General features: G+C 37.9%; 1 protein-coding gene across 1 annotated transcript; it reads right to left on the reverse strand.

Annotated features, from left to right (window-relative positions):
• Nucleotides 1-1495: 1495 nt before the first annotated feature.
• Nucleotides 1496-17561, reverse strand: LOC306831215 (organic cation/carnitine transporter 2-like; the record flags this gene model as incomplete). Its single annotated transcript, XM_079355173.1, is given in 20 exon segments — nt 1496-2256; nt 3140-3275; nt 3406-3588; nt 3816-4030; nt 4162-4362; nt 4364-4534; nt 4652-4823; nt 5251-5405; nt 5537-5640; nt 6497-6587; nt 9029-9164; nt 10132-10314; nt 10747-10961; nt 11831-11931; nt 12226-12352; nt 12752-12923; nt 13059-13213; nt 13710-13813; nt 15026-15208; nt 17355-17561. Coding segments are annotated over 20 exon segments (3084 nt in total). The 3' UTR covers nt 1496-2183.
• Between the last annotated feature and the right edge of the window lie 4512 nt (nt 17562-22073).

Genomic DNA, 22073 nt, shown 5'->3' on the forward strand with positions numbered 1-22073 from the left:
CTAAAAAAGATAAAAAGGTTGCAGTGATAAGCCACTTTTTTACCTCAAAAGAGAAACAAGATTTGTGTTGGAAGAAGAAACCCAATTTAAGTTTCAGTTTCTTCACAAGATTGTCAATATGGGGCCTAAAAGTAAAGGAATCTTCAAGCAAGACAACAAGGTATTTGTACATGAACCACTTTTATAATATTTCTAGTTTGTGTTTGAAAACAATATTAGTTTTGTCTTGTCAGTGTTGAGGACTAGTTTTAGCTGCAGTAGTCTGTGCTGGGTCACATCAAACGCTCTCTGTAGAGATGTATCAGCTTTAGCAGGAGTTGATCCAAAACAGTAAATAATTGTCATCGGCATAAAGATGTATGTTGACATGACCCAAATCATGAATGTACATAATGAACAGGAGGGGTCCTGATGTCGAACCCTGTGGCACCCCCTTGTGGACACTCAGAAATTCAGATAACAGACCATCATTTCTTATACACTGAGTCCTGTCGTTCAAATAATTTGTGAACCAGGAAAGTACATGATTTGACAAGCCCAGGCAAAGAAGCATGATGAAGCTTTTAAACAACATGGACCGCATTGTCAGAAGCTTTTGACAAAGCAATAAAACGTGAAGCACAGGGCTGCTTTTTTTAATATCAAGAGCAGCAAGTATACCATTGATCACCTTTGTAGCTGCAGTGATGGTACTGTGTTTTTTCCTGAAGCCTGAAGATCATTTAAGGTTAGAAACTCTATTAGTTGATCAAAAACAAGAGATTCAAGAATTTTTGACAAGACACAAATTTGATATTGACATGCAGTTAGTTAAAGCTGTGGAGTTACCTACTATTAAAAAGGGGGTAACAAAGGCTGACTTCCAAATGGATGAGATTTCTTTGTTTCGATTGAGAGATTAAAAAGGATTGTTACAGCCTGTGCTACAAAATCCACTGCAGTCTTAATTTTGCACATGTCCTGCCCTCTAACAGGCGGTCTGGTCTCAGAATAAAGAGCACAGACAGGTTACAAGGTGTGTTTGCATGCAAGGCTTTCTGGCAGAAAGCCGAGCAGTGTTTCTCAGTGAGGGGAATTCACAGTTTGAGAGCAGATCTTCAGAGTGCTAAGATCTTCAGAGTGCTAAGATCTTCAGAGTGCTAAGATCTTCAGAGTGCTAAGTCGTTAAGTCGATTTATGTTATATTTTGACCAAAGCACAGCACAGACCTTTCATTTGGACCACAAGGGACTGTTTGAAAAGGTGGAACAGGGGTAAAATATCTCCCCTTTAAGATACAAATGTAAGGACACATAAGATAGATAGATAGATAGATAGATAGATAGATAGATAGATAGATAGATAGATAGATAGATAGATAGATAGATAGATAGATAGATAGATAGATAGATAGATAGATAGATAGATAGATAGATAGATAGATAGATAGATAGATACTTTATTGATCCCGAGGGAAATTCAAGTATATATAATATATAAATATTATTCAATATAATTACAACAAGCCACTATAACCAGCCCTCCTCTATTCTTTACCAAGTCCAAGAATATCTGTTAAAGTTGTGGAGTGGATGATATTGCATTTACACGTTTTGAAGGACAGATGACGTCCATAACAAATAAAAAAACAAAAAACAAAAAAAAACTCCCTTTCCTCTTGGAACCAGCAGGTGGAGCCTTAACATGCCCAGTTCTCCTACAGCAGTATTCAAAGCAGGCGTTTAGAACGTGTTTTTCTGTGATGTGTCTAACTTTATAAATGATATTTTTACATTAGATGTTGCCAGAAGAACCCCAACACATTCACCCAGGAGGAGGAAATGGAAAACCCAGTTGAAAGGAAGTCTCTGGTTGTCCAGTGAAGCTCTGATATCCTGTTTTCAATTCAATTCAGCATGTCTCTTCAACAGGACAAAACAACCTTAACATTTCTTCATATAATGCAACATGCTTTCAAAATATCTCCTCAAAACTGGAATGATGTTCCCTGTTTGGTGGTAGAGCGAAAGGAAGAGTGTGAATGTTTGTGCCAATGCAATCTACTGCTGTTACTCTTATTAATAATAATTTTTTTTCTATGCAAAATACATTTCTCGTAATTCCTTGCAAATAATTCAAGCACAATTTATATGACTACAAAAGGGTCACATTTTGTCAATGATGGTATGGAATATTTTAGACAGTCAAAGTTTTGTTTCAAAAGGCAACTCAGGTTTTGAATGTTGTTGTTTCCGAGAGAAGATTGGCCTCTTCAAGCTGTTTGGAAAAAGACAAACAAACAAAAAAACATAATTTGTTTGAGTTTAAAAGGAGCAAAATTGAAATGTCATAATGAAGATGAAGAGAGGGAGTGTTTTTGTCATTTATTAAAAAATGAATCTGTCAAATTTTATGTCATTTGTTGTTTTAAAAAAAATCAGAATCCGTTTGGTCTGTAAGGGGAAAACCCTGAAAGCATAGAAAAATAACTTGTGTCTAAGTTATGAAGGTGATATATGTAAAACCAACCAGTCGAGACATAATTTTCCTGTCCTTAAGAAGATACATTTATACAGAAACTTACATAAACACATAAAACCAAGTGAAACATTAAGAAAGACATTTTAACCTATAAGGACTTCCGCAGAGTTGATTTTTTTTTACAAAGCATTTTTACAGTTCATTAAATCTATTTTAGTATTTGTGCATGTACATTTTTAAGTATAACATACTGTCTTAAAAATCAAAGACTTCCATTTTTGAAAACATACAGTATCTGACTTGTGTACCTTTACATTACTTTTTTTTTAAAAATAAATCCACACCTTCACTATGAAGAATATAAATAAAATACAAAGCTGAGCAAAGGAACAGCGAAGATACTACGATGTTAAACATCCGCAGAGGCACGTTGAAATGTGAAATTGACAATGCTAATGACAGGAATCAACGAAGCTCTCACGAATAATCTAAACTTGGTGCCTAAAGGGTGATTACCGAATAATTCTAGACTTTATACAACATTTCATTAAATCATTAAAGAGAGAATGATCACCATCTCAAAGTTTGAAATCCACACACGTAATCATTATTAAATGATCAAACTATGATCAACTATTGATAGAGGAGAAGTTTATAATATAGTCTTCAAACAACCTACCTTTTTCTCTTTTGCATCTGTTGAATAGTTTCAGGGAGAGGTCGCCTAAAGCTCTCTGGCAGGAAGAGAGCAGCAAAGGCTGACACAACAGACAGAGTCCCCAAAATGATGTATGGAAGGTACCTAGAGTACACGCCTGAGCAAGGAGAGGAAGCAATGAGGATGAGAGAGAAACATAACAACATGGATTAAAATTGAACAATCCACTTGAATTCAAAGGTTAGGTAAAGTAGCTGTCATTACTATTGAGATTAATGTGTACTTACTCAGCTGTAATAAAAAAGGTGCAATGGAGCTGCCCACTTTGCTAACAGTGTTGCATGTTCCAGTCGCAGTGTTCCTGAGCACTGTCGGGTATAGCTCTGCTGTGTAGCTATAGATCAGGGATGCTCCACTGGTAATTCCAAATTTCCCCAGCATCTCCAATGCAACAGAGAGACTTGGTAAACCTTAAAAGTAAAAAATGGTTTGTGGGGGAATTTTCAGGATGATGTACCTTATTCCTCTTTTAAAGTTCATTCATAACAGATCAAATATCTCCCTCAACAGTAACTTTTTTAAAAAATTTCAGATTACATGAGGTGTGCACCGCTCAATCTCAATTTCTTTTTTTAAAAACCTGATGATATTTGCTTTAAAAAAATCAACATCTACATGTAGACACACTACTGCTTACTTTTTGGTATCAGTTGAATCAAGAACAGAGAGACTCCTCCGAGGAGCAGGACACAGATAATAGACACTCTGCGTGGAATGTAACGAAGGGCAAGCCAGCAGGATATGTAGGCTGGTACCTCTATAGCAGCTGAAATGAAGCAGCTGAGATAGACGTCAGCATGAAGCCGAGATGTGTTCAGGGACAGGCCAAAGTATCCAGTACTCAGGGTAAACCTGGGGAGATGCAGGCAATAGAAATGTTTGAATGGTATAATCAAACTTAAGGTAAACTATAGGATGATAAGCAACTTTTGATTATTTAATGTATTGATTTGATGTTAGACATGCGTAGACTGGATACTTACCCCACAAGACACAGGATCACAGTTGTGTTTCTGATGTTGCTTGTTCTCAGCAGACTGAATACATTGTGATGTTCCGTTGGTTGTGTCTTTACCTCATCAGCCTGCAAGATAAATAACCTCTGACTCATCTTATTTTGCCTTTCCCGGTATATTTGATGCAGACATTTCAGTAAAAATATACAAACAATGTTTGTATTATCAAGCACACATGCTTAAGTAATTTAAGCTACGCAGACTTACAAGTGAGCTGCTTTTGTCAAAAATGACCTGTGGAGCCTCAACTTTGTTCCATCTAGCAGCTTTTCTGACTATGGCCTCAGCCTCCTCTACTCTCCCCTGACTGAGTAGCCATCTGGGCGATTCTGGGATGAGCCTACCACGATAAAGAAAAATAAGTTGCAACAGGTCTGCTTCCTCACGAGAACAAAATCACAAGGGAGGTTACTGTACTCCATATATGTTTATGATTCATGGTAAGAATACAACCTACCACCAGAGAGGGAGGTAGGCCAGGCCGGGCAAAGACAAAGCCAACAGGAGAGATTTCCAGTTTCTTAAATAGTAAGCAAAGAGGGGCAGCATCATGTAGCCAACAGAATAGCCCAGACATATCCCAACAGATGTGAATACCACTCGCACATTGCCTGTCAAAATCTCAGCACCTGCCAATAAAAAGAAAAGGAGAGAGATTAAAGGCAAAAGTGTTGGTAATGTTTTGTACATACAAGACACTTAAAAGACTGATTCTGTTCAAAATTAGCATGAATTGGAAATCTCTCTTCATTTTATTTTATTTATTTTTTAAAGCCTTATGCAGTGTCAGCAGATGACTGATCATTATGAGCCTGGTGTTGCCTGAGATTTCAGGATATTAAAAGGACATTTTCTCTTGCCACTGTAACTCAAGCTAAATTTTGTTAAGTGCTCTGACGTGAAAATGAATTAACTCTGATCTTTGTAACATAGCAATGAGTAAAGTTTTTGACCAGTTTATTGAGAAGTGTCTCGCAATAGCATTTGTTATGAAATGGTGCGATGCAAACACAGACCGATAGAATTTAAGATTGAGTACGAGATGTTCACATATACCCAGAACAAAACCAGACACATAGTTGGAGATCTGTCCCATTCCAGCGATAAAGAGGAGGACACACAGCGACTCCCAAGAAGGCGAGAAGATTTGGACAAAGGTAAAGATGGTTTGAACCGCCATGGTTGCAAAGAGAACAGGCTTTCTACCAAACCTAAAATAAAAGGCAAAAAATAATAAAAGAGAAACAAAAAAAGTGATTCAAGTTCAAATAACACACGTAAAATAAAGGATCACATGATTCATTTGAGGGTTTTAGAAATACATGCATGGTAAAAGCTGTACCTGTCTGAGACCTGTCCTGAGATGAAGGATCCAGTAAGAACTCCCAGGAAGTTGACAGTGGAGGTGAACGGCTGCTTCCATTGCTCACTGCACACCAGGTCAAACTTAAACAATTCAACAATTATTCAATTCAAATAACTGTATTTATCCGTTAGGAACTTCAGCTGTGTAAAAAAGCATCAGTGAGCACACATCTCACATGAATGACAGCACAGCGCAAAAACACACCTACACACAACATCCAAAGTGCAATAAAAGAGAAACGAGTGAAACTTGTACGCCTGAACAAAAGAGGACGGATAAGTAATAAATAATGCTAAAGATTTAAGGGTTAAAAACCCCCCCACTGATGGTAACTTATCAGATGCGTTAAAAGCATGATATATAAGTCTTGGATAGTGTTATGAAGGTTAAAAAGGGAGGTGTTAGTATAAATAAATAGATCAGCCAAACATGAGTCTGATGGATGCTGTCACAAAGCTTGAAATGGCTCTCTAAATCCCGAATAATAACAAACTTTATTTATATAGCACCTTTCCAAAACAGGGTTTACAAAGTGCTTCAAGGGATAAAACGACAGAGTCATAAGTGTTAATCATACAGAAACAATATAGGTAGAAAATTAAAAGTAAAACATATAACAATATTAAAAGTAATAACATATAATAATACAAATAATTGAAATAAGGTGTGGTTTGAACATGTGGCCTGAGGGTAAACTGTTATAGATTAGAAAGTGTGTGTTCTGTCTGAGGCTATTGTGTAATCCCTTTAGGTTTGTTCTACTGCTGTAAATGTTGATCAGTGGTTCCTGTTGCTGTACCTTTTTTTTTTACTGCTTAGCTATGATACTGTAAAATGGATTGCAATGAATGCTCTACAAGGACCCAAACCAGGTTGTTTATTAAAAGTTAAAACTGTTGCATCTTAAACTAGACAAATGTAGATCTGGACGTGCACCTCAGAGACAATCGTTGACTGGTAGATTTCTTTGCTGTAGTTCCACCCGTCCACACAGCTCTCCTTCTCTAGCTGGGTGAGGTTAACATCTCTGCCAGGAATTAATCCCAAAGAAGAGAGATTTTTGACCACATCCAGTCTGTATCTGCTGCAGCTACTTCGCTCCTCCTCTCCATCTGTCACCTCACAGTCACATGCACACAACCTTTATTAGTAATATTATTGAACAAATGACTTATACCTGTATATAGCCACATAATCCGTGTAATGGAGCCACTCTGGGCGACAGGAGTTAGCTCAAAACCTAAGGCAGATGTAAAACAAACATTAACTAAAAATGCTAAAGAATTGACCAAATATTAAAAATGAACGTTATTTCTAGGAAAAATATACATTAAGAACAACTGCAGTTCATACATCTATTTTCTCATCTAGTATCCATTTTGTTGTTCTTAAAGAAGTAATAATGAAAAATCTCCTGTTCTATTATTATCGTTGTATTTTTTTTGTTACCTCCATTGGGATAACAGCATTGAGCCAATCTTCAGTGAGATTGGACTTTGGAATCAAGCAGTAGTGGCGTGGAATGTCTACAAGGAATACAACTGAGAAAACTCCAGACCCATTGGGTATGATGCTGGCAACAAGCACAAAGAAGACAACCTGCTGGAAACATCCCCACTGACCCAGAAATGCGGTGGACTCATCATAATCCTTCATTGTATAATCCTTTCAGGTGTCCTTCACAGTTGTTCTTGCCTTTTCTATTGTGAACACGTTTGCCTTCAACTCAACAGACAAGTCGCCACACCCTCGTGGTAAAGAGTTTGTCATAACTTGTTTATAGCTGAGGGTTACAGTGCAACACATCACGACTGAAACCTGACACTGTTATTATATTCGAAAGATTTCTCTGCCAAAAGGTGAATTCATGACACATACACAGCTTCAATACGGCTGGGTTTTGTAACCAGGTGAGGAAGAATAGACCGAGAAAATCAATCTACAAGACAATGCCAAGAAAACACAGTGTAAATTGACTCTCAGAGCTCCATATCTGGAATATCCTTCTGAAACTTATTTTACACCTGCTCCTGACAAATAATTAAAGGAGAGTTAACAATGGACTTTGGAAACGGATCATCAGTTTTTGGTCTTACTTGACTCTTCAAACTTCAGCTATCTAAAGATTGCATGGGTAATAAAACTCCAAATCCTAAGTGCTGACGAAAAAAAAATCCTTGTCTCAGGCTTTTACAAAAAAAACAACAGCGTAGCAACTTTTGCGAGACATTGATTAACAACTTTTTTTAGTACAAGAAATATACCTTTGAAATCTGCAGATCACTGATGAAGTTTCAAAATTGATTAATTTTTGGATTTTTTCTTTGTTTATTAAACGTGTAAAAAATACATTTGGCAGAAAAAAGTACAAGTGCTACAAATAATGATCAATAAATGAACTATTAAATGAACAGCAGAGAATCATATTGGACTGTCCAGGAGCACAGAGGTATTTGGGGGTTCTTGTCCAGGGATGCATGAACACTTTAATCTGTTGTATGAGGAAAAAGGACAACATTAATGTGTCGAATATTCTTAATATGATATAGGGCTAAACAGGCTGACAAATAGCTGCACTTATTCAATTGGCTGATGTGACTTTCTCAGATTATACTGGACCGTGATTGTTGTTTGTTTTTAAATATATTTGTCATGTCAAGCTCTGTGTCCTAGTTTTATATTTTATTTTCTACATTTGTTACTTCCTGTTTTGTGTCACTAACCTCTCCTCTCATTTCAGATCCTTCACTTCCTGTCCTCATGTGTCTACTGCTTGTCTGATTGTCTGCCCCGCCCTGATTGTTCCCAGCTGCGTCTCATTTGTCTTCCCCTCACCTGAGTATTTAGTCTGTTGTTTTTCTTTCCTCCGTGCCAGTTCGTCTTTAACCCTCGTGTAAAGCGTACAATCCTTTTGTTTCTGCTCTGAAAGGAAAGACTTCCATTTGTTTTAAATATTTTTTCCAATTGAAGTATAATATTATGCTCACAAAGATCTATTGTGATATTCTACTTCTATTATGTTCTGCTACGTAATACCAGTGCTGCAGTCTTCCTCATTATGACTAAATAAAAACATTTCATCCAGCAAAAACATGCATGTCACATCTTTATTTTCTTATTCCAACAACAGAACAAACTTTAGACATATGCTTGCACATATGTCTGTGTTTGAAAACCTTTAAAGTAATAAGTTAACAGCTGATCACATGTTTTGGCAACATATCCCATTCAAAGTTCTCAATGGAAATTTAATTTCTTTGATACTTGAACTTTGATACTAAATATTAAAACTTTTGTGGTCCACTTTTAAGAAGTTACACAGGCAGTGAAATGATATCTTCGTGAAATCACATTATCACTCGAAGGTTTCTCATGATCATGAAACACAATCTTTTAGGATGATATGAAAACTACGTTAGCACTGAGAAGACTCGTAAAAAAAATGGTTCTATTCTAAAGCAGCCATACCTTTCTCTTTGATGCATCTGTTGAATAGTTTCAGGGAGAGGTTTTCCAAAACTCTCCGGCAGGAAGAGCGTGGCAAACGCAGACACAGCAGCCAGAGTCCCCATTATGATATAAGGAAGGTATTTAAAGTATCCACCTTAAATAGGAGAATAGAGGGATTAAATGAGAGAAAAGAGCTGTGCCCATGTGAAATAGCAAACTATTAAATATTGTGGCATTATCATATATGCTATGAGTGTGGTGGATTCATTGGCCTTCATTCACCAAAATGACTCTCTGTCAGATTCAACTTCAATGACTGAATTGTGCGTCTCTGTGTTTTTATTGCCTTGTGCCCATAAGTAGAAAGTACATTCTTGTTGTTATTAGCATAAGTGACTGCCCAAAAATGCCCATAAAATGTATCTGCATATACAGAGAAACACATTTGATCCCAAACAATAAAGGTTGGGGTGATGGCTATCAAATGGCTGAAGGCCTAACAGTTCTGACACGGAACAATGCGACCACACTGGGTCTTACATAAGCATGGTTTTGGCTTTACTTTAGGCAATCATTGTAGCTCTCCCTACTGACTTTCAGTACTGTAGGCCATACAGCCCGCTTCCTCCATGTTGACAAATGGAACTTTGGATAAGCAATAAAATCACTGCACACTCAAATCAATGATCCCTTTTTTGTCAGTATATTCTTATTATGCTTATGTTAGACCCAGTGTTCACTTTTCTTTGAAGCTTAGTTTAAATGAGTTATTTAATGCTGTAAAAAGGGTCGACATGCCACAATTGACAGTCTGATGACACATTTGGCTCATGCTGCACAGTGTTTTCTGGATTAGCAGAGAAGATTCCAGGAATGTATGGAGGATAATAAAACAAAAACATGAGGGTCACTAAACTTTCCAGAAGTATTGAGCATCAGCTTCATACCCCATTCATGAATCTTTATGTCAGGTATCTGTTATTTCATCAGTTAGGTCTGTTTAAACAAATCTTTAAAACCTCTTACAAAACTTGGGGTTCCTGTAGCGTATCACTATAACTGCTTCATGAGCAAACTATATAACAAAGGTGATCGTTTTTATCTAGTGTCCGGAAACTCACCCAGCTCTAACAACAATGGGGCCATGCAGCTGCCTATTCTGGAGACAGTGGAGCATGTCCCTGTGGCTGTGTTCCTGAGAACTGTTGGGTAAAGCTCAGCGATGTAAGTAAACATCAGGGAGGAGACAGTGGTGATTGCATATTTACCCAACATCTCCAGTGCAAGAGAAAGAGTATGTAGACCTAAAAAGTAAGAAAAGATTCTTGAAGTTTATTTGTATAGGGATAAAAAGGTGAAGGTAAACTGATGCCAAACACTACAGCATTTAGAGATTTTACAATTCATTCAGAAGATACTTTTATCTAAAGGGACGTACATTAGAGAGTAAGAACAACGCAAGCATGGATCAAAACAAAGAAAAACGTCCTGAAAGAAACCAGTAATTTCACAAGTAGTACCAAAGCTTAAACGCTGTAGTAACAGAAAGAAGTAAATGCAACACTATCAAAGTTTTTATCAAATTGAAAAAAAGAAGATGAGAGAGAGAAAAAGAGAGTAAAGTCTATTGTTTTACACTAAGAATATTTGAATAGTCCTGGGTGTTAAACAGGGACAGGAGGGCAGAGAGGTGCCTGTTTGAGAAAGAAGACACTGTTGATTATTGAAGTGCTTACTTTTGGGCACGAGTTGAATGAGGAAAAGTGACACTGCTTCAATCAGCAAGGTGGTGATGACACAGACTCGCCGTGGAAAGTATAGCAGAGCCAACCAGCTGGAAATATAAGCAGGAATCTCTACAGCTGCAGAGATGAAACAACTGATGTATGGGTCAGCGTGGAGCTGGGATGTGTTGAAAGATAGGCCATAGTATCCAATAAGCGCAGTGAACCTGAGGGAGAGGATGTTACAAACACAGAGCAGAGATGTTTTCATGGGACTCTGCACAGAAAAGGCATCTTCTGAAACCTACTTCTTGAACATTGGACAAAGGGATTAACAAAAAATTGTGTATATGATTACAAAAATATTAATATGAGCAGAAATTTTCATTTTGAAGAACAGATTTGTATCTCCATGTGGGCAGAATACTTCTGTTGTTATCACTGAAAAGATGAATGCATGTGACAATCCTTTCTTCTTTAAAAAAAAAAACAACAAATATCTGTGTTCTCTTGGAAGGGCTCCATGTAAAAATATCACATTGGAGATCTTTCCCACACACGTTCATGTGACACACAAATGCAGCTTAAAGCTTTCCTTTTTAAAATGCGTATCCTATCTGTTAATAGTCACTTGGAGTTATTGCAAAGTGTTATAAGTGTGAAAAGTGGCTTGCATGTAACAAAGTGGGCACAGCTGGGTATAAGCTAACAAGTGAATCATTGCCTGAATTTTCAATTTTGAGGCTTCTCGGTAGATATGACCCAAAGAGTCCAAAGAAGAGTTGGGTTTGGTTTCAATGCCAAACATTCTTTCAGTATAATTTAGTCAAATGCCTACATGCAATTTTTTTTTAATAAAACCATTTAGTAAAGGCCTTATCCAAACCTTGTACATGCCAACATAAAAAAAAAGACCGATAAGGAGTTCACAAAATTGACCCTTTGTCTGTGTCAAGTAAAAACTAAGTTTATAATCTCTGAGCCTGCCCCTGTGCACTGCTTATATTTTGTCCTGTTGGTGAAGATTGTCCTTTTATGTCATTTTTGTCCATTAGAACACTATGGGGAGTTTGGGTGCTTTTACTGTTTTACTTACGACACCAAGCAAAGAATGAGAGTCATGACTCTGATATCTCTTTTCCTCAGCAGGTCCAACACACTGCAGTGCTCTTTAGGGTTGGATTTTGTCTTACTAACCTGAAACAAGACACACAACAAAATGTCATCATCTGCTTGTAATTCTTTTCTTAGAAGCTAAATGTAAATAATGTTAAATGAATACCAAAGAAACGTAATTTTCAAAGATCAATGCATTAACAATATCATAATGTTTGCATGTTGTCAGTATTATTTAGTCAATTGTTTCCTAAATAGTATTAAGTTTTAATAGCTGACAGACAACATACTCTGTCTTCTCTTTTGACTGTTCATATGTTCGTGTCCACGGCTTTCCAAATATTACTCAGAACTTTCAGATAAAATAACACTTACACTGTAATCTTCAAATATCACCCTCGGAGCCTGGACTTTATTCCACCTCGCAGCCTTTCTCACTATGGCTTCAGCTTCTTCCACCCTTCCCTGAGAGAGCAGCCAGCGAGAAGACTCTGGGATGAACCTGTCTCGTAACACAGCAAAGACTTTACATCTGATGAACCAAGAGGAAGTAGGTTTATACTTCTCTTAGGAAACAATTGGTATGTAATATTAATTATTATGATCAAATCTTAAACTACTGATGGAGGGATTCGGATACAGAGGGGGTGCAGTAACTTCAATTTTGTATGCTTTTTCATTTGGACACTTAAACTCCCACAATGAAAAATGTCAAACCGGAGCAGCCTTTAATTTGTTTGCTCTTCATTCATTTTTGAAAGTGGTTTCAACTACCTGTTTAAGTTTCCGAAACAGATTAAGTCTGTCTACCATTTGTAAAACAGCCATGCAGCCGGTAAACTGAATCCCCTTTAATGTTGAATCAATGTTGGATAATATTCCTGTAGTAAGTGCATCTCACCACCAGAGGGGGAGATAGATCAGACTTGGCACGGACAAAGCCAACAGCAGAGATTTCCAATCCCTCAAAAAGTAAGCAAAGAGAGGCAACATCATGTAGCCGATGGCAAAGCCTAAACATGTACCCAAAGACGAGTATAGGACTCGCACATTTCCAGTGAAGGTCTCAGCACCTGCAGACAGATAAAAAGTCATGTAATGAATAAGTGAAATAAAATACATGTTTTCAGTTTTCAAAATATATTTTTAATGGGACATATTAGTTAAACGGTTGAGAAAATTAGATAGAATACAATCTGTATATTTACCCAGCACTAAAGCACCTATAAAGTTGGACATCTGCCCCAAACCATTCAAGAAGAGGAGGATGGTAAACATAGTCCATGACACGGAGAACATCTGAATGAAGGTAAATACTGTCTGAATGGCCATTGTTGCAAAAAGCACCGGTTTCCTTCCAAATCTATAAAGAAGTTAAAAACAGGTCAAATAGAGATGAGAAAATCTAAATACATGAACAAAGTATTGTTTTCCATTTACACTTCCCCTTCACAGGTTGGAGATCTAGTCCCAAGATGTGCTCAACACTAACACGTTCACTCTTGAACGGTAAAGAATAATAAATAATTGGATACAACTTCTCAACAAACAGAGTTAATCAGCAGTATTTGAGCTATGACACTAACACTACTAACACCAAAGTATTTGTAACTGGTAAATGCAGCTGAAAGCAGATGTGTAAAAAAAATATCCACCTTTTCCCCTGAAATTGTCTGGAGTAGAAGTATAAAGCAGCACAATGACTAATATCATGTGTTATACTGTAGTGCTTGGCACATAAATACAAAGGACAACACAAATGATGTCTTTCTTTGCAACTCTTCATAGATTATTTGTTATGGCCTGCCTAACGTTAATCTGTATACCATTTATCACATGGAGCTGTTCTCTTTAATTACCTGTCTGCAATCTGTCCTGAGAAGAAGGATCCAAAAACAACTCCGATGAAGAAAATTGTGGAGGTGAACGGCTGCTTCCACTGCTCACTGCACACCAGGTCAAACTGATATATCATAAATAAAATAAATAAGGATAAACACACACATTCATTTTGATACATGCATGTTGATATTCATTGACAATGTTTGACTGAACACATTTATGTGTTCTCTGAAGCTGGTTCTTTTTTTCAGAATTATTTTCAGCCTGCCTCATAATCTTAGTTCTCAGGGTTAGGGTTATACAGTATATATACTTTGTTGAACTTAGTCAGATGACTATTTATCATAGTAAGCTGTTCCATAATGTGCTCCCTTTCAATGACAAATAGGGTGATCATAATGTTGATCGCCTACAGGGTAATCTCGCAGTAACCTCCAACAGTGGTCCAAGTTGAAGAGTCACTGATAGATTTCTGTTTGATGTAATCAGTTAGAGGAGGTGGAGCCAGTCCATTTAGGACTTCATTCACCAAACAGACAGTTTCATCTTTTTGGAAGTTGTCAAAGCTTCATAGCTTGTATTTATGAAATATGTTGAAATGGTGATGCGAGAAGGGTTTTTCTCTTTCGCATGCAGGTTTCAATGGTGTTGCTGATTAAAGTGACCAACTGGTTATGCATGAGGCAAAATTTCAGCAAATACATCAAGCTCCTTCAGTCAAAAATGTCCTCATTTGCTTTGAATTATACAGCTTAAATTAGACATCAAGGATGATCCCCATTGATCTGTGTAAAATCTAGTAAACTGGATTACAATCAAATCTTCACCTCTTTCATTTTGGCGCACACACAAGAGTTACATGGAAGGAAGCAGAAAACATCTGCAAATAAAATCACAGACTGGCAAGACTAGATGAGCAGGCTAATTAACACCCACAAACAGGATTTTTTATGGGCCATGTCTAACCAGTCGGGCCATAAGTTAACAAAAGGTTTTGTAGATGAAAGATGACACGCCGTGGCAGAAAGCGTGTGTGTCCGTTTGTGGGATATCATGCCACTTGGTTGACTTTTCACTTTGCAAACAATCTTAAGGCATCCAAAGGCTAGGAAAAAGAGCTTACATTTAGTAAGCATAATAGTGGAAAGGAATGTAACACGCACACACACAGGTAGAAAGAGGGCTGATGCAGTGCTCATTCAGACACAGCAAAAGGATCAGAATAGGAACATGCAGCTACTGTAAAATGACTGAGGAATAGGGGGGAAATTTGGGGGACTGTTCGGAAAAACTAAATATGATAGCATTTTTACAGTTTCACACATGCAGTTACCTCAGAGACAATGGTAGACTGGTAGATGTCTTTGCTGTAGCTCCACCCATCCACACAGCCCTCCTGCTCCACTTCTGTAAGGTTAATATCCCTGCCAGGACGGAAACCCTGAGCAGAGAGGTTTTTGACCACACCCAGCTTGTATCTGCTGCAAGTACTCCGCTCCATTTCCCCATTTATCAACTAATGGAAAAAATGACAGATACTCGATTTGTGAAGAGACTTTTTTTTTTTTTGCAAAATATTTGTATATAAAGCTATCATCTGCAAGTCTGTTGATTTTATTTGCTGCACTGCTACAAAAAAAGCAATTTTTTTTATTTTTTATAAAATGAAATTACACTCACAACAGACAGACAGCAATTGAAATAATAAAAAACAGTTAAAAGCCATTATAAAAAAACAGTTACAAGTGGAGGAGGTTGTCTCATGTGTTCTCAGCCTGGATTTAAAAGCGTTTAAAGAAATCAGTTAAGTTATTTTCAAGTCTTTTTGCAGCATGTTCCATGTGGAAGGCGCAGAGTGGACGCCCTTTTTCCCAGTTCTGCTCCGGGCAAATGGAACAGAAAGCAACAATTTATCATTTGAACTTAAACTGTAAGAATCAACACTTCTCTGTGTGATTAGGTTGCAGATGTAGGAGGGGAGTGGCCCAAGTATGGCCTTGTAAATAAAAATGAACCAGTGTCCCATTCTCCTGGTGGACAAAGAAGGCCATCCCACGAGAGAATACAGTTCACAATTATGGGTCCAGGCTCAACAGTTAATAATGAACCTCAGAGAAGCATGATAAACAACGTCAATCTTACTTAGGCATTTAGCTAAGGCATTGATATATCAGGTCTCCATAATCTAAAAAAGATAAAAAGGTTGCAGTGATAAGCCACTTTTTTACCTCAAAGGAGAAACAAGATTTGTGTTGGAAGAAGAAACCCAATTTAAATTTCAGTTTCTTCACAAGATTGTCAATATGGGGCCTAAAAGTAAAGGAATCTTCAAGCAAGACAACAAGGTATTTGTACATGAACCACTTTTATAATATTTCTAGTTTGTGTTTGAAAACAATATTAGTTTTGTCTTGTCAGCGTTGAGGACTAGTTTTAGCTGCAGTAGTCTGTGCTGGGTCACATCAAACGCTCTCTGTAGAGATTTATCAGCTTTAGCAGGAGTTGATCCAAAACAGTAAATAATTGTCATCGGCATAAAGATGTATGTTGACATGACCCAAATCATGAATGTACATAATGAACAGGAGGGGTCCTGATGTCGAACCCTGTGGCACCCCCTTGTGGACACTCAGAAATTCAGAGCACAGACCATCATTTCTTATACACTGAGTCCTGTCGTTCAAATAATTTGTGAACCAGGAAAGTACATGATTTGACAAGCCCAGGCAAAGAAGCATGATGAAGCTTTTAAACAACATGGACTGCATTGTCAGAAGCTTTTGACAAAGCAATAAAACGTGAAGCACAGGGCTGCTTTTTTTAATATCAAGAGCAGCAAGTATACCATTGATCACCTTTGTAGCTGCAGTGATGGAACTGTGTTTTTTCCTGAAGCCTGAAGATCATTTAAGGTTAGAAACTCTATTAGTTGATCACAAACAAGAGATTCTAGAATTTTTGACAAGACACAAATCTGATATTGACATGCAGTTAGTTAAAGCTGTGGAGTTACCTACTATTAAAAAGGGGGTAACAAAGGCTGACTTCCAAATGGATGAGATTTCTTTGCTTCGATTGAGAGATTAAAAAGGATTGTTACAGCCTGTGCTACAAAATCCACTGCTATGTTCAAAAAGTAGCACATTAAACACATGGGGGGGGCGGGGGTCTGTACATGGAGTCAAAGGGACAGACCAGATGATACAAAATGCTTGTTAAAGCACTTTGCACAGCTAATACTGTGATGTCACAATGACGTGCACTCAAAAAGGGTCTAGAAAACAAGGCTTGAAGGTCCCTTTCACAAGAATAAAGCAAGGCAACAGCAATGATTGATGACTATATTTGACATCAACCAACTATTGTATGTCAATCAACATTGTACGAGTGTAATCACTATTGTTATCCAATTATTCGACCAGTTTAAGAACAAATTCAAAGAGTATTTCTCAGATAAAGTATGTGAAATGGGATACAATATGTAACTAGTCTGCTGAAGTTGCATAATACTTTGTTTTTATATTCCTTTTTCACAGATTCTGTACTGATGCATTGCATTTTACGACACAAAGTGAGAGGGGAGCCCTTGAATTTAAAAAACTGCAGCTCTATAGAAATAAAATCAAAAGGACATCTTTCAGGCGAAGAACTGAAAATCTTACCTCTACAGGTATAATGGCTTCACGCCATTCACGAGTCAGGTTAACCTCAGGAACAAAGCAGTGGTGAACTGGAATGTCATTCAGGAAGACGAGTGTAAAGGCACCAAATCCATTAGGCATAATACTGGCACAGAGCATGAAGAAGACGACCTGCTGGAAAAGTCCCCACTGACCCAGAAAGGCGACGCTCTCATCATAATTCTTCATTTTCAGATGCCAAAACGCCTTTCGCTCTTTTACATGCAACTCTGACATGTACTGTCACATACTCAACGCTCTGCTTTGCTACCTGGAAGTTTTGTGGACACGCCTTGAGGCAACACCCAGGGGAAGTAAATAAACCATTCAACAAGGTTTTCTCCATCTCATACACACCCATACTTTCACATTCATCAGCTAGGAATCTTGCAATCCCATAATCAAGGATTGGTTAGACTTTTAAGTGCCTATTTATGTGGCTTAGGCCTATCTGTACAAGTTAATGGTGTTGTTTTAGATCTAGTATTTACATGTAACTTGTGGGAAGCTTTTTGCTACTAAGAGCTTACGTTTAACAGAGAAATATGGAACCAGTTCTCCGCACAGGGTCTAACCAAATACCACCAGACCTGCAGGTTCTTTTCAAACTTTTTGTCCTCAAGCACAAATGCAACTTGTAGTGAGCTGCAATGTTTATAACAAGGAGTAAAGAACAAGAAAACCTCCAAGGGACTCTCTGTTTAACATTTAAAATTCCTTTCTTTTCATAGCATGGCCATTAAGACCTTACTACAAAAGTGAACACCCAACTCCCTGGTCTCAAGCATTTGACATTGACCAGACCCCTTCTTTTTCCATGAGAAAATGTGACACTTGACTAGTTGGAAGATTTTCGAATAAAATGTATTTTACACCTTGGTCTCAAAGAGGACCTTGACTTGACAGATACTTTTGTCAAGTCTTCTTTTTTTATTTAAGAGTTAAATTTGTGATTTGTGACACAAGTGATGCATTGTTTTCGATAGTAAACGCAGGAAACATTCAGAAGCATTTGGATCCAATGGTCAACAAAAGTTGATGAAAGTGAAAATAAAGTAATATAGTTTGTGAATTTGTGTCTATCCAGTTTGGTTGCAGATCCAAACCAGACACTGATGGAGGGGCACAGAACAGACTGAATGATAGAGGTGTAAAACATGATCAGTAGCTCCTGGGGCAGGTTGAGCTTTGAGTTTTTATAAGAATGAATTTTTGTTTTTGTGCCTTTATTGAAGAGAGAGAGAGAGAGAGAGAGAGAGAGAGAGAGAGAGAGAGAGAGAGAGAGAGAGAGAGAGAGAGAGAGAGAGAGAGAGAGAGAGAGAGAGAGTTGGTGATGACAAGAGAAAAAAGGGCCACAGGTGGGATTTGAACCAGGGCTGCCTGCTTTTAGTAGCCTTTGTACATTGTGTGCACAAACTAACTACTTGGCCACCATTTCCCCAATTTGACATTTATTAAGTGCAAATTTATAATATGTCACATGCTGTCCAAACAAGACATGTTCAATACCGAGCATATCAATGATACAGCTCAATGTCCTAAAAACCCATTTACCAGAAAGTGTTTCACTCTATGTACTGTGTGTATGACTCTCTATCTTTAAACTCTTATGGAAAAACCTTCACCCAGCAAACGTTACAGTAGAAAGGAATGGAACAAACTGCAGGGAAGGCACCAAAGCATGGTTTGTAACAAAGGATAGACGTTCATGGTAAACACTAGATACAAAAATAGAATAGAATGGATGACATTTATAACACCTCTCATGGAAAAAAAGCTCACACACGCTCTCTAAATTCAAAAGATCCTTTTCTCAGTCTTTATATATCTCGCTGATATGATACAACTCAGTTCTTTGTGCATCTGGAGAGGCTTTTCAGTTTTTGTAAGTGTGCCAATCTTTATTTCTGCGATAAGACTGCTCACCTTGGGAACCAGCATCTCATGGTGTTCTTGGTGATGATTCTGGATTTACAAGAACAAATCATAAGAGGCTCCATCTCACTCCTGTAGCCAAACTGTCTCACTTATGTACTCTAAATGTCGTATATAGGTTAAGCTTATATTAACCAGCAAGTGAACTAACCTGAGGCCACTGTATTCTATTTTGAGATTTAAGCATAAGATATGTAAAAGCCAAGATTACATTCAAATGCAAAAACGTATATTTCTTATGTATACTGTATGTCACATCTATGACAGGAATGAATTAGGATTTTGCAGGATTTGTTCTTTGCATGCAAGGAGAAACAGAAAATGAAAGTTTTAAAAGTATTAAGAAGTTGCCTCACTAAACTCTTTTTCTGGTCTTTAAGTTAAGCAGTCTCCTAAATGTTTTGAGACAGTCCTCTAGCTGATCTTTTATAATCCCTTATTTACTTTATATCTCTTCTCGCTCTGTCCTAACTTTCTGTGTATGAAGGACTTGTGGGAGTTTTAATAAACCACTTGGAGAGTGTGTTTTAAGGACACAGCAGCCAAAGGCTGAGTTTAGCTTGTTTGCACCATATCCATGAAGCTGGTCAAAACAGAACGAGCAATGAAGTTTTAGTGGGTTTATTTTACCAGCATCAGCACATTTGCTCCCTGTGATAACAGCCCCAGAGAACATGTCTATAATGTAGAGCTTCATAACGACTCTGTATCTTGCAGTGGGAATCTATATGGAGAGCAATCAGTCTGTCTGTCACCTTGATCCAGAGTGAATTATTTAAACAATTATTCAAGGGAGTGGATATTCATGCATGGTGGTGAGCGCTGTTGACAAACAGCAATGATGTTTCTGGTTGGAATTCCTGTCGGGTTCTCTGGCTTACTCCCACAGTCCAATAACATGCTTGTTCGGTCAATTGGTGACTCTTAATTGCCCATAAGTGTAAATGCTAGTGTGGTTAATTGTCTTTCTCTATATGTCTGCCCTGTGCTTGTGGTTGACTGGCAAACAGGCCATGGTTTACCTGACTCGCCCAATGACAGCTGGGATCAGTTCTAGCTCCCCACATCCCCAAACAGAAAAAGCTATATAGATGGGTGGATATATATGGTCACACTACTTTCTGTGATGATCCATTGATTTTTCCTCTTTTCATATGTTTGTAGTGAAATGTCTTGACAGCTAATGAATATGTTGCTATACATTTGATTCCCCTGACACTTTTTTTTCGCATCCTGTAACTATTATCAAATTGTATGGTGTACAGAGTTATTTATTTAGAGTCATCTCCACATCTATGTGTGTGTGTGTGTGTGTGTGTGTGTGTGTGTGTGTGTGTTCCAGGTGTTAGTGGATGAGAAACAGCTGATTGGCAGAGGAAAGAACAGAGCTCCAGTGAAGGTAAACAGTGTGACACAGGTGGCTGTTGACCTTGAAACCAGCTGCCATCTCTGATCACCCTGACCCTGAGGTCTGCTGGGGTGGGTGTCTCTGTAAGGGTGGGGTAAGGGGACAAACAAGAACATGTTACAACCATCAAGGTCACTTAGGTATGCACACTAGTGACTTATGACGGTCCTAGATGTTAGGTTGGCCCTGGTGCCAACATGTGTTTGTTGTAAGCAAAACAAGATCCAAACACTAAGAAGCTCCCATTTGAAGGATTTATTAAGAGACTACAGTCTGAGGAAGAGGCGTACTGGAGCTGTCACGTCCATTATATAAACATAAACACCTGGTAGCCTTTAGCACTTGACCTGGTCTACTCAAGGTCTACAGGACCTACAGTGAGTGCAATGGACTGGAACTGATGCTTTTGCCACTCTTGACCACCAGATGGCAGTGTCCTTTAAAAAATTATAACTGAATGTGTTTCAATGCCTTTTTAAGAGAGAAATTATGACGATTCCATCTCTTTAAAACTTAGGAGAGCGGAGGTTTCACTTGCACTTTTTTCATCTACAAATCATGTGTTTTTGGTTATGCTGACACACTTGAATAATGGGCAACAAGATCTGATTTGGTTTAGACATTATTAATTGCGACTGCTATGTTAACAACTGAAACCCTTAGCACGTTTCCATTTGTTTCTTCTGGAACACTTGGTTTTAGTGGATGAATAACAGTGGCTTTTCTTCTCCATCGGCCCCGTGTCTGAACTGGTTTATACAAAAATAAAAAAAAATCCTTCAGAGGAATTATGATTCAGAAAGGATTTATTTATGCATGTCTTTTTCCCTTTTTATCTTTGGTCCATAACATCATTCTCCGTGACAAGAAGATGCTGTAAAAGTATGGTAACAAATGTTAACCTCCAAGAAGCTACCACAGCTGTCATCCACGGCTTCAAATTGACTCTGCCTTCAGGGCTGAGGGCTTTGTCTGATGTGTGATGGAGTGTGGCAGTCATGTCCCTTATTAGAGTCATCAGTTCTGTGAAATCACATGAAATAGAGAGAGGTTGCTCTGTAAGGGAGCATGTCGCAAAGACCACCAGCTGAGAAAAAAGTCCCACACATCAGCTGTAAACAAGTCATTATGTATGTCTAGGGGGAGTGTGAAAGAACTTAAAAGTCAGTGGTTGTCAAAAAAGATGCAAACCCTAAGATTTCAGATCAGCTCAGAGTAGCCAGTGGGCCCAAAAAATCGGGCATTTTTTCAAAAGCCAGGAAAGGGCAAAGAAGCTGCTGAAGGTCTTTTCTCACAATTTTCCGGCCAATTAATGAAGAAACAGAATCACAGAAAGAACAGATATTTACCCAATTCCC

The sequence above is a fragment of the Symphodus melops genome, assembly GCF_947650265.1.
Source record: "Symphodus melops genome assembly, chromosome: 11".
NCBI classification, from domain to species: Eukaryota; Metazoa; Chordata; class Actinopteri; order Labriformes; family Labridae; genus Symphodus; species Symphodus melops.